General features: G+C 36.1%; 1 protein-coding gene across 26 annotated transcripts in view; it reads right to left on the reverse strand.

The window, feature by feature from the left end:
* The window catches only part of ANKS1B (ankyrin repeat and sterile alpha motif domain containing 1B), a 1,023,959-nt gene that overhangs the window by 440,646 nt on the left and 569,509 nt on the right, over window positions 1-13,804 (reverse strand). For all 26 annotated transcript variants that reach the window (XR_011994937.1, XR_011994938.1, XR_011994935.1 and 23 more), the window contains exons 13-14: window positions 3,930-4,519; window positions 1,694-1,766 (exon numbers count right to left, since the gene is read on the reverse strand). Coding sequence is in view for 14 of the 26 variants with exons in the window: in XM_072724641.1 (XP_072580742.1) it covers window positions 1,694-1,766; window positions 3,930-4,519 (663 nt within the window). In the remaining 12 variants the exon portion in view is untranslated. The remainder of the gene's footprint in view (window positions 1-1,693; window positions 1,767-3,929; window positions 4,520-13,804) is intronic.

Below are 13,804 nucleotides of genomic sequence, written 5' to 3' on the forward strand. Positions count from 1 at the left end.
ATTAGGGGAGATAATCTGTGGATTTGTTTACCACTAAAATGCCCTTCAAAGGCAGCTTGCCTGAGTGAAATTTTTAACATTTACCTTATTATAACATTACTCTTTCATTATAATCATATTTATATTTTTTATAATTCTGTGGTATTATCTGTTTGAAGAATTTTAGAGTATTAATGCTCAATGTTGTCTAAATTTTCCAATAGAGAAGCACCATGTCTCTGCCTGAACATTCTCAGTATCAGGGAATTTCCTATTGACAAAATAAATAAATAAATACATTCTTACCTTCATACCAGTTAAAAATATGCATTCCTACACTTTCTTGAAATTATTCTGTAAGAACCATGTGGTGACATATAGTCCTAGACTAGTTTTTTGAATACTAGAAAAATCCTCAGTGTTTGTCAGCATTTCTGTGTGAAAGACCTGGCTCTATAGGCTATCACAGAGCTAATGTCATATTTGTGTCATTAGACAAATGCACACAGTTTTGGCACTTTTTTCATAATTTTTCAGTTTTAAAAATCTAAAATGAATATGCATTTCAGAAAAAAATTATGTAATCTTTTAAACAATCATCACTTAATTAAAATGAGGTCCAGCCATATTAATTTCTTACCTGTCCTAGTATAGAAAATATTAGTGAGACATTCATTTAGAGTTGAATATTCCCTTCAGTGACTGCAACCCCAGATTTCAATGTTACCTCTTAACTATCCTGGCCCAGTGCATCACAAGAGAGCCATTTTCCAGCTCTCCTGTGCTTATGAGTCACATAGGGTGCTATTTAAAAGACCCTGGTGACTAGTCAAAGGGTCACAAAATCCCATAGCTGTTTATCCTATATTAGACTTCTCTCTCACAGACCTTAATCTTATCATCTCTACAAAACCATCAACTATCATGATCAACTTAAACATGAGTTCTTCAGAGAGCTTAGCAATCACTTGTTTTAACGTCAAATTTTATAGATTTATATGATAATCTACAGTTCTAGCACTGCTTAGTGGCTGGATAGAAATGAAGCCAGGTCTTTTGACTCTTTCCAGAATAGTAGTTTCTTTAGCATGAATGTGACTGTTATTTTTAGGTTTAGCTATCTAGCATTTGACATCATCTTATTAGTATGAAGCAAAAAAGCCTTCAAAGAAAGTTGCAAACAGAATTCCACTCTGGGCTTTGATTATAGAGAAAAAAAAACACTTCATAAGGGCAATATATGAAATAGTGATTGCAAAAACCAACTATTTGTGAGACACTCTTCTAGGTATTTTGGGATACGTGAGGATGAGTAACACATAGTTCTTGCCATACTGGAGCTTACATCTTAGGCGTAAGTTGTTAATCACTCCGGCCAGGATGACTGGGACATTTCACTCAATGGAAAATCATACTGTATCAGGTCATCATATTCTATAACATTTTGAAGTGCTTCAAACTTAGCTCTACACAAAGTGGAAACTCCATTAATGTTAATTGGCATAGCACATGGGGAAAAAAAATCTCTTATTTTGTTGAATCAATTTACTTAAAATTGTTATTAGAGGTCATGGTTGTTTGATATGAGTGGAAGGAAATAATTTGTAGCTGCTGTTATTATGATAAAACATGAAATTATCTAAAGCCTACTATAATTTTCTAGCTATTTTTGAGCACATTTATTAATTAAAATGTAGAAGAAAGGTTTCCTTACTTGTGGTCTCACCGTTCATTTCTTCAAGTTCACTGTTAATTCCAACATCTATGGAATTCATTATTTTGTCAATCTGTGAGAAACAAAAGCCATATAAATAACTTGTTAGTTCACTTTTAGCATTGTATTTTAAAATAATTTCTAAATGACAGAAGCATATATTCTTGATCTTACTACTACAATACCACAATTAAGAGACTGACAAAGGTTTAAAAGGAAGCAGACATTTGAATTGCTTTTAAAAATATAAATTATGAAAAAAATATAAATTATGTCTCCCTTTATTTTTTTTTTTTTATGTCTCCCTTTCTTAGATGTTCAAAATCAGATCATCCTTTCTTTATATTTCTTAAGATGAACTTTGTTTGGGTCAATAAGTTAGGAAACGTATATTCTTTAAACTCAGTAGGAGATGGGGCTGAAGGTAAATTTATGTGAACATGTCCATTCTCTCAGGCATTCTTCCTTTTCTGAGAACATGCCTCTCTCTAACTAGTGAAGGGGGGGCTTTAGTCTATGGGTATGGCCATGAGAGCCAAGTTCTTACTAAATAGTTCGACCAGCCACAGGCTGATTTGTGACACGTAATGGCAAGAATCCAGGCATGAGGAAACACCTTAATTCTAAGAGATAGGCTAAATGTTAATTAATCTTGCTGCATTCAAAAAAGGATTATGTTATTCATGGAGCTAATAAATATAAGAAATGGAGAGACTTGAATTGACTATCAATCTAGTAGTATGGTATTTATAGGAAGATATGACTATCCAAGCTTTAGCCATTTATGATTTAATCCTCCCCGCCCTCCATCTTCCTAGCAACCTGTGTAAGACAGCAGGTTTCAGAGAGGACAATAAGCATTGCTTAAATGTCCCATTTTGTTCACCCTGAAACAGATGCAGGGAGATTTTTTTTTTTAAGATTTTATTTATTCATGTGAGACAAAGAGAGCGAGAGAGAGGCAGAGACACAAGCAGAGAGAGAAGCAGGCTCCAGGCAGGGAGCCCGATGTGGGACTCGATCCCAGGATTCCAGGATCACGCCCTGGGCCAAAGGCAGGCGCTCAACCACTGAGCCACCCAGGCATTCCAGATGCAGGGAGATTAAGTGATTTTCCCAAATAGCTCAATTCAGAATGTCAATATCAGACATTTCTAGTTCTCAGAATACTATAGTGACCTTTTATGCTTCAATACCCAATCCCACTGGCACAGTTTTTTGAGGGAGAAAATGTAACATGTTAGAATGAAAGACTAAGGGAGAGTGTGGTCCATTCTCTGAAGAAATTCAAAAGGCAAAAAAAAAAAAAAAAAAAAAAAAAAATCAAAAGGCAAGGAACTTCATTATTTTATGATGTGGTCCTCCTTAACGACAAAGGATGATATTTCATAACTTTGCAAGGGCACTTACTTTCTGAGTAATTCTATAAAATGGAAGACTTTATCTTTAAGTAGAGCTTAAATGATATATGACCTCAACATATTTTTCTTTAATGTCTCTTTGATAATTGTATAAAGGAAATAATAAGTAATTTGGGTTTATTGTATGACACTTGTAGAAAAGCCAGGACTATTTTTTTTCTTTCTTTTTTTAGAGAGAGAGCATGAGCAGTGGAGGAGGGGTAGAGAGAGAACCCTAGGCAGGCTACATGCCCAGCACTGAGCATGATGTGGGGCATAATCTCACAACCCTGAGATCATGACCTGAGCTAAAATAGGGAGTTAGACATTTAACCAACTGAGCCATCTAGGGCACCCCAAGCCAGGACTATTCAGTTTACCATTAAGCGTAAGATTATAAGAGCTTTTCTGAAAATACAAGATACTTTAGAGACAGAAGACGAGCTAACAAAGAATTTAGCAACTAGCAAAATGATACAGAGCTGCAGAAATAAGAATATTTTTCTCAATTTGTCAGCTGCAGTGCTTGGTAGGACATAAAGTGAACATTTCTCTTGTACCTCATAGCTAGTTATTACTTCTGCTTGATATCAATTTCTATGGAAACAATAGATTTCTCCACATGTGTGGAATTGTGTTTGTTTTTACACGGCTGTGAAATTATCATGTATCACCCCTAGAATCTTGCCCTTTCACTTGGAACTGTACGTGTCTCTTAAATCCTTTTTTTTTTTTTTTTTGCCTCTGAAAGACTTTAAAGAACTGAAAACCCTTCCCTCAAACCTCCCTTGCTCCAAAGTCTTTATAAAAAAAACAACAAGAACAACAAGTCTTACTTCTTCCCATTCAGAAGTGAAGGATGGTGTTCTTTCAGAATTCCCTTTAGAACTATGTTCAGCAGTTGAAGATTCACTCCAGTTAACTCTTGATGTTTTCTCAGTCGAAGGGTATGCAATGAGATCAGAATCCGATTTAGACACATTTTTTGATAAATGCATGTCAATCAGGGCTTTTGGCAATGACCTTATTCTCCCCAAGGTACAGGCCCTCTCCACAAATCCTCCTGTGTTCACAATCCATTGGTCCCCATTCCGGGATCCACTCCTAGTTGTTCTTGTGCCAACAATGGTATGGTTTTCAAGTTGGTTGCTTTTTTTGTGAAAAATCGTCCTACTGACCACTTTGGGTTTAATTTTCTTTACTAAGGTTTCTGAGTTATTTGCTATTGGAGACTTCTTGAAAGGCAAAGGACTATTTGCCAAACTGACTTCATCTTGTCCCACTTCACGTTCATCTCTTTTCCCATAGAGGTGAAATGGATTTTCAGGGGACTCACAGGCTGGAGAGGATCCATGGAGAAGGCCTGCAAATTGTCCAGGATCATATTCTTTTGGAGGATCGCTCTCCTCCTGTTGAGAAGGGTCATCTGCAAAAGAGAGGAAGGACATCAGGATGATTGTTTATAAGGACTCCAAAAGCCCTGATACAGTAGCAGTGCCTTTTCAAACTTGTGCAATATCCAGACATTTCATCTTTTGGCACAATGATATCCTCACTTTATGAAACACCCTACAGTACCATTTATAAAATGAATTTGTGGTGTTCATGTGTGTGTATGAACCAGATCTTCCTGACATACCTCAGGGTACATTTCAAAAATATGAATTAGGTATTAATTGAGTAATTGTATACTGTTCTTCCTTGTCCCCAGAGCACATATTATATATTGAATAACAAAATTGGGTTTTCTTAAACTGAAATACCCATGTCCAAACCTTCACAATAAAAGAATCTTTGTGCAGTAGGACATCAGGCAGGTAAATCAAGATCATACATAATGACATCCCTTTGCCTTTCTCCCAGCAAATAAATTCAGAAATAAAATCTTGAAAAGAAGTATAAATAGAAGTAATTTAAGGTTTAGATTAAGAAGTAATTTAATAATATTGATAATATTTCTTTAAATATAAAGAATAATTCTCTAAATTATATAATTTAGACAAAAAGGATTTGTTCAGGCTTAACATAGGCAAACAATGCAATCCATAATATCACTAAACAGTGAGACTCTTTTACAAGAAACAAATGTTGAGCTATTAACACAAAGCTATCTTTTTCTTTCTTCTCTGAAATACCATTAGTTATTTTTTGATTTCTTCAGATCTTTGAAAATGTAATGCAGAAAAGGAAGAATTTATTGCTTTGTAATTTGTCCTAGGATAAAACATAAATGTTCTCTGAGACTTAAAATATACCATGCTTTTTTATGAACTAATTTGTCTTTTAAAGATATACTATGTAAAACCCTGGCCAAAGAACTTTGCAAAGGAAGTCAGTTTACTTTTTTGATCTGCCACAATCATAAGTTAAATTACCTGATAAACTCATAACCCAATCTTGTGAAAGAGTAAAAAATAGCCAATGTGGTGGATAATAACAACAAATTGAAAGTTGATTTGCTGACTTACACTTTAAGTATGTTGATTATTACTATGAATCCTAAACACTAAAGTTTTCATAAATTAACAAGTAACATTTAACACGTATGTGCTATTTAATAGGCACTAAATTAGGGGTTACATTTACAAGATCTCATTTGATCTGCATAACAATCCTGTGAAATGATTAATAATAATTATTGTTATATGATAGAAAGATATAGCCAGAATATTGTATTTACATATTTAAACAAATTGGCAACCATAAGTCTCAATAGATATTTGGCCAGAGGATGCTACACACAAATCAATTTTCTTTCTTGCAGTTTGATCCCAATTCCCTATTTCTCCCTAGGAGCTGATTGAGGCAGGTTTTTTGCATATCACTAGACCCTAACTGTTTGGATTTCCAAGCAGAAGATGTCCCCTTGCTCCAACCTTGTCATAATGATATCTGGAGATGGAAGAAAGAAGAGTGCTGGGAAGAGAGGTCCAAAAGACAACAATCTAAAGGAGGAACATTCTGTGCCCACCAAGGACTATAATAATCTCTCTGTCTTCCCACAAAAACTGCATCCCCTTCGAGTGTAGCAACACTATGCCCTTGATAATAACTCTTCTGTCCTTCCCTCATGACAGAGGCTCTTTTAGGGGTACAATAGTGAGTGGAGAGTGAGTGAAGGTAGCTCTGAACTCTCTCTAAAGCTAGAGTTTATGGCCCATGATATCCATTTTGTGCAAGTAAAAAATGAATACTTAAACACCTTAAGTTGCTGAAGTTTCTCTAGCTGGTAAACGGTTGAGATTCAAACTAAAATCTATCAGATTCCCATACCCACTGGCCTGGAAAATATATTACTATTTAGATAAAAGAACAAGTTAGGGTTCAAAGACAAGCAAGTATATTCTTTGTGGGAGGGGCATGTTTCTTCTGTTTATGACTGTTCCTGGAATTTGGGATAAATGAACTAAAAAAGGCTTTTTTGCGGTTTCTGTTTTGTTTTGTTTTGTTTTGTTTTTGCCTCCATGGAAGCAAGAGGATACCAAGAGGAAATGAAACCTGGCATTCTGTTCCAATGTATTTTTTCTTTTTTCTTCCCATGCTACTTGGATCCATAATGCTTTACAACATAACAAGTTGATATGGATGACAGTAATGGGTAAGTAATGTAAAAAGAAAGAGGAATTAAAAAATAAGGAAGTTTCGAATTTTACTTTGAATGTTGCTAAAGAAGGCTAAAGCGTTTCATTATGAAAAGAAAATAGAAAATAATCAGCCTATTTTCATGAAAAAGATTCTGTAAATCTCAGTCAAGAGGTTTTTGACCATAATCATGATAAATGAGAGTTTTAGTGGCATAATGTTATTTAAGTTTTCTGTGAATATTGTTATTAGGTTATCATCCCCTCAGTGGTTTCACTAAAATGACTATAATCACAACCTCAAAATGCTTTATATTGTCCAAGTCCTCTAGTGATAAGCAGTCACTTCCCTAAGTAATAGAAAATTTAGTTATTAGCATATAAGCTTTGTCTTTTGAATAATAGTTCTTAGCATCATGATAGTTGTTAAGTTGTCAAAAGCAACTATTACTTGCTTATTTCAGTGGCCAAACTCTAAGGATTACTCAAATCAAAGAGAATGTGAAGTCGATATAAAACCTCCTGAGATGCTTGTTTGGTGGATTGATGGCAAGTTATGGCCACAATATGCAAGGATTCCCTGTAACCACACCCTGCTCTGTATCCATCCCTCCCATGGAACTCTAGGTTTGGCCATTTGTCTTGCTTTGGCCACTGGGATAATTACAAACATATAAGCAGAGACTTGAAAAGCACTTGTGCACTTGCTGCTGTTGCAAACTTGCTGCCATGTGAATAAGCCCAGATTTGCCTGAGAGATGATGAAACACATTACCCAACTGTTTGAAATTGTAGGTTTTATTATTTTTCAGGTATGATGAGGCTAACAGATGAGGAGATAATTGCCATTGAAAAGGTAAATTCTTAGAGATTCCAAGAGGAGGGAGGATGCTATGCCCTGGGGCAAGAGACTTGGGGGAACACCAGGGTTAGTTAGGAGACAGAATGAGTGAGGGAAGAGGTGGGCCAGAGCCTTTATTGTGATTTCAATGTGAAAGAATGGATGAAACAAGGTAATCAAATTGAGGATTGGCTAATTTGAATCATTTTAACAGCTTCTAGAGCATAGGGATTATCCCTAGTTGTCTGATACCTCGTCCTGCTATGATTAGACCAGGTGAAAGGTGGCTCACAGTGTGAGAGCCTAATAAAGGTAGTGTTTAGGGTATGGCTCTGGATTGATTGGTTTGCATATGAAATCAAAGGTATGTTTACTTATCTCTAAGATTTAGGTAGCCCTGGGAGGGGCAGTTTCTCCAGGGTCAGAAAGGTCCCAAGATGTTAAAGAATCAAAAACAAAAAACAAAACAAGACAAACCTAAAGGAAAAAGGCATGGTTAACACACCAGCCATCTCTGTCACCTTAGACAATAGCCAACCTTCTGACATTTGAGTGAGGTCTTCCATGACCTACCTACCAATCCCAGGCCAATAAACCAACTGACCACAGATGAATGAGAAAACCTAGCCAATCTTCGCTGAGGCTGGTCCAAACCAGAAGAAAACATCCGGAATCATGAGCTATATAAATGGCTATTATTTTAAGTCATAAGGTTTTGGAGTGGTCTGATATTCCATAATAAATAAATGATTCAGCCTGTATGCAGTGTTCAAAGAAGAATTATACTTTGTTCAAAATACATTCTGGCAATGTTTATATTTTCACTTCTGCAAACAAAGATAGTAATAGTAAACACCTGTCAGTGTTGTGAAGACTTAATAAATATAAGTAAAGCAGTTAGAACAATGCCAGTGGCATAGAACACATTAAATATGTTTCTGTTATTACAACAATTTTTAATATAAAGGGTTTCATTTACAAATAAATGTAGTAGTGATTGGTATGAGATATTCAGTGAAGATTGTTGTTTTGACATGGTAAATATATGAGATTTACTCCTTTGTTTCTGCTTGTATATTTTAAAAATATATTTTGGAAAGAATTCTTGAACTTTTACTGTTTCTTTATACGTAACTAAGGCAAAGTATATAGATTAAACTGTTTTCATAACTTGTCTCATTTAATTTCACACTTCTCTTTTGATAAGTGGATATTTCATGCCAAGGTACAGAGCTAAATATGTGTGAATTCCAATCTGATAGTTACTCAAAGCATCATTAGCATTTCAAAGAAATGTCAGAGAAAGTATCCAATAAATAAGCAGTTCAATCTTTTTGCTCATCTTTGCCCCTGATCTTTATCACATAAATACCTGAATAACAAAAACTTCCAAATTTCATGTCAAGATAAAAACAAATTATGGAAAAATGAATGATTTCTTCTTGTATTATAAATCATAAGTTTTGTCTATTGGGCCATTTTGTTCCTCATAGAAAATAAAAATTTTCTCCATTTCTAAGGATTTGAGCACTGATGGTGATATTAGTAGAAATTCTGTGGTGTTGGTTATTATTTTTTCTCTCTTGTTTGTGATTTTATTTATTGGGGTCCTTTCTCTTTTTGATAAATCTGGCTGGAGGTTTATCAATTTTATTAATTTTCTCAAAGAACCAGCTCCTGTCTTCCTTGATCTATTGTTTTTTAGTTTCTATACCATTTATTTTAGCTTTAATCTTTATTATTTCCTTCCTTCTGCTGGCTTTAGGCTTCATTTGTTTGTTTGTTTGTTTTTTTCTAGCTCTTTTAGATGTTAAGGTTAGATTGCTTATTTGAGATTTTTCTCATTTCTTGAGGTTGGCCTGTATTGCTATATACTTCCCTCTTAGGACTGCTTTTGCTGCATCCCACAGGATTTGGACCATTGAGTTTTCATTTTCATTTGTTTCCATGTATTTTTATTATTTCTTCTTTGATTTCCTAGTTGATCCACTCATTGTTTAGTAGCATATTGTTTAACTTCCATATATTTGTGATCTTTCCAAATTTTTTCTTGTGGTTGACTTCTAGTCTCATATCATTACAGTCAGAAAAGGTGCATTGTATAATTTCAATCTTTTTTATTTGTTGAGGCCTCTTTTGTGACTTTATATGTGATCTAGCTTGGAGAATTGTCCATGTACACTTGAAAGAAATGTGTATTCTGGGTTTTAATGGAATGTTCTAAGCGTATCTATTAAGTCCACCAGGTCTAGTATGTCATTCATGAAAAAGAAAAGCAAAGTTGGTGGTATCACAATTCCAGACTTCAAGTTATATTACAAAGCAGTAGTGATCAAAACAGTATGGTACAGGCACAAAAGTAGACACATAGATCAATAGGACAGAATAGGAAACACAGAAATGAACCCACTACTATATGGTCAATTAATCTTCAACAAAGCAAGAGAGAATATCCCGTGGGGATGAGACAGTCTCTTCAACAAATGATATTAGGAAAACTGGACAAAAACATGCAAAAGAATGAAACTGGACCACTTTCTTACACCACACACAAAAGTAAACTCAAAATCGATTAAAGGCCTACATGTGAGACCTGAAACCATAAAAATCCTAGAGAAGAACACAGGCAGTAAACTCTTTGACACTGGCCACCGGAACTTCTTTTTAGATATGTCTTTTGAAGCAAGAGAAAAATAAGCAGTGGGGCAGCCCCGGTGGCGCAGTGGTTTAGCGCCTCCTGTAGACCAGGGTGTGATCCTGGAGACCCAGGATCGAGTCCCACGTCGGGCTCCCGCATGGAGCCTGCTTCTCCCTCTGCCTGTGTCTCTGCCTCTCTCTCTCTCTCTATGTCTCTCATGAATAAATAAATAAAATCTTAAAAAAAAAGAAGCAAAAATAAACTATTGGGTCTACATCAAAATAAAAAGGAAGCAATCAACAAAACTAAAAAGCAGCCTATGGAATAGGAGAAAATATTTGCAAATGATATATACAATAAAAATTTAGTATCCAAAATATATAAAGAACTTATAAAACTTAACACCTGCCAAAATGAATAATCCAACTAAAAAAAGGGCAAAAGACATGAATAGATACTTTTCGAAAGAGGACATACAGATGGCCAACCAACACATGAAAAGATGTTCAATATCACTGATCATCAGGGAAATACAAATCAAAACTGCAATGAGATATCACCTCATACCTGTCAGAATGGCTAAAACCAGCAACACAAGAAACAACAGGTGTTGATGAGGATGTGGAGAAAAAAGGAACTGTCTTGCACTGTTGTGGGAATGCAAACTGGTACAGGCACTGTGGAAAACATTATGGGATTTCCTTAAAAAGTTAAAAATAGAACTACCCTATTATCCAGAAATTGCACCACTAGGTATTTACCCAAAGAATACAAAAATACTAATTCAAAAGGATACATGTACCCCAATGTTTATAGCAGATTATCTATAATAGCCAAATTACGGAAATAGCCCAAGTGTCCATTGACTGATGAATAAAGATGTGAGATACACACACACACACACACACACACACACACACACACACACTGGAATATTACTCAGCCATAAAAAAGAGTAAAATCTTGCCATTTGCAATAACATGGGTGGAGCTAGAGAGTCTTATAAGTGGAATAAGTCAGAGAAAGACAAACACCATATGATTTCATTCATGTGGAATTTAAGAAATAAAACAAATGAGCAAAGGGGATAAAAGAAGAGAGAGAGGCAAACCAAGAAACAGACTCTTAACTATAGAGAACAAATTGATGGTAACCAGAAGGGAGGGGGGTGGGGGAGGATGGGTTAAATAGGTGATGAGGATTAAGGAGTACACTTATGATGAGCACTGGGTGTTGCATGGAAGTGTTGAATCACTATATTGTATACCTGAAACTAATATTATATTGTATGCTAATTAGAATTTAAATAAAAATATATAATAATGGGGTATGCCTGGGTGGCTTAGTCAATTAAGTGTCTGACTCTTGATTTCAGCTCAGGTCACAATCTCAGGGTCATGGGAGTCAGGCTCCATGTTCAGTGGGGGTCTGCTTGAGATTTTTTTTCTCTCCCTTCGCCTCTACCCTCTCTCTCTACCTGCTCTCTCTCTCACTCAAATAAATGAACAGATTTTAAAAATATACACTAATGAAAGAATAAAATGAACAAATGATAGCAACAAACAAAAAAACCACCTATAGGTGGTATCTTCAAATAAAGCAGGTATCAAAGAATCCCTGTGGTCCTGGAAAATGGAGGGCAAAACCAAATCAGGTGATAGCAGCAAGATCCAGGTCTGGCCATGAAATTGCCATTAGATCCTGATTACTGAAAGGAGAGGGCCCAGTACTAAGCCAGGTACTAAGCAATAGACTCTGAGAACAACCAGCAGAGCTTGAAAAAATTCTGCAAAAAGACAAAGGAGGCAGCTTAAGCTCTTGAGAATCTTAGGAATATCAAATAAAGACATGCTTTTAATAGAGCTAGAGATTTAATCTGAAGAAAGACTTTCAGGGGCAGAATCCAAATTGAACAGGGTGAAAACATCAGAGACCACAAGGAGAAAAAACATTATATGTAAGGGGGAAGTGGGAAGGGCATGGGAGGCAGCAGTCCAGAGAAGGGAAACTTCTGTTCCTGAAAATGAATGTTTAAGAGCAAATGAAACACATGAAAAATGAGGGAAAGTGAGATAGCTGGCATCCATACCTTCAGTGGAGAATGAGGGTTTGCAGTGATCCAGAGTTGAGATCAGGGGGCTCAAGCAGGTTAATGGTCGTGTCTATTTTTAGGGCAACTCAGCATGGCATGTTGGGGTCCATGCAGGGTTAGGAGGGTGTCCACATATGGAGTAGCCCAGTATGGAGTGTTAGGGTCCAGGAGGCGGTAGGAAGGGAATCTATGGAGGGGAGTGGCCTAGCAGAAGGAGTCAGCAAGGAAGATATCCCTGCAGAGGGGGTATCTAGCAAGGGGTGTCAAAACCCAAACAGGGCAAGGAAAGTGTCCGTCCAGAAGAGAAAAGTGTATGTGCATGGGGTGGCCTGGCATGGGATGTCGAAACTCGGTCAGGGAAAGGAGCATTTCCATGTGTGAAAATGACCTACTATAAGGTGCAGCCCAAGGAGGACGAGCAGGGTGTTTACACAAAGAGATAAACTGGCATGGAGAATCAAATTTCAGTCAAGGTGAGAAAGATGTCTGAGTGGGGAGGAAGTGGACCTAGGAGATTGGTTACTTACTGAGGGGTTGATCAAATAAGCAACTACATTACGGACAATGGGAGCCAGATTTCTCACTAAACTGTTTAAGGGAGAATTTTTAGATACGCGGAAGAAGAAAGCTAGAGTGAACCTTGCGATGTTGGATTGGAATTGGAGATACCAGTTTCTTTCAAGATATATAGATAAAGATAAATGTAAATATGTATCTGTGTATGTATGTATTTAGACATATATATTACCTACCTCTGTCAACCAAGAAGGCTGGGAAATCGAAATCCCAGTAGCACTAATAAAGACTATATTTGGCTTCTAAATATATTTTCCACTCAAATGAACAATGATCCATTGAGAGATTACCGGTATCAGGGACAGGGCAGGGAAGGCACTAGATGAACGTGAAGCACCTTGTGCCAGAAAGCAAAGAAGTACTCAGGGTGATGAGGCATGTTAGGAGGATAGAGAAGCCAGCTTGATGGGCTCCAACTGGTTAAACTGAGGAATATTTTAGGAACAAAATAAATAATGACAGCTAATGAGTTATAACCCATCGAATAAAATAGGAACACATGAGCCCATAAAAATATATAAATAATGATATAAAAGTTTGATTAGGAATGGGAAATTTAAATAATTTCAAATGACGTCCCTGTAAAATACTTATTAATTACAAAGTGAAAAAAAGTAACTCTACAGTGAAGCATTATGGGAGGCACTATCTTAATCAAATGATCAAGGTGAACATCACCAGTAATACAACAAATAAAAATCTTGTTCCACTTGATAGGATGCAATGAGAAAAACACAGAGTCACTTCTGGATTTTCCTGCCAAAGATGCACAACTAAAATCTACTCATGCAGAAATAGCAGATAAAACTAACTTGAGAGATATTCCACAAAATAACTGCTCTGTGGTCTTCAAAAGTGTCTTGAATGTCAAGGAAAGTCAGAGGAACTCTTCAGATGGAAGGAGACTACAGAGACATTACAACTAAATGCAATGTGGGATGCTGAATTACACTCTTCTTATCACAAAAATTGTTACTGGAGAA

This window comes from Vulpes vulpes, chromosome 10, assembly GCF_048418805.1.
Source record: "Vulpes vulpes isolate BD-2025 chromosome 10, VulVul3, whole genome shotgun sequence".
NCBI lineage: Eukaryota > Metazoa > Chordata > Mammalia > Carnivora > Canidae > Vulpes > Vulpes vulpes.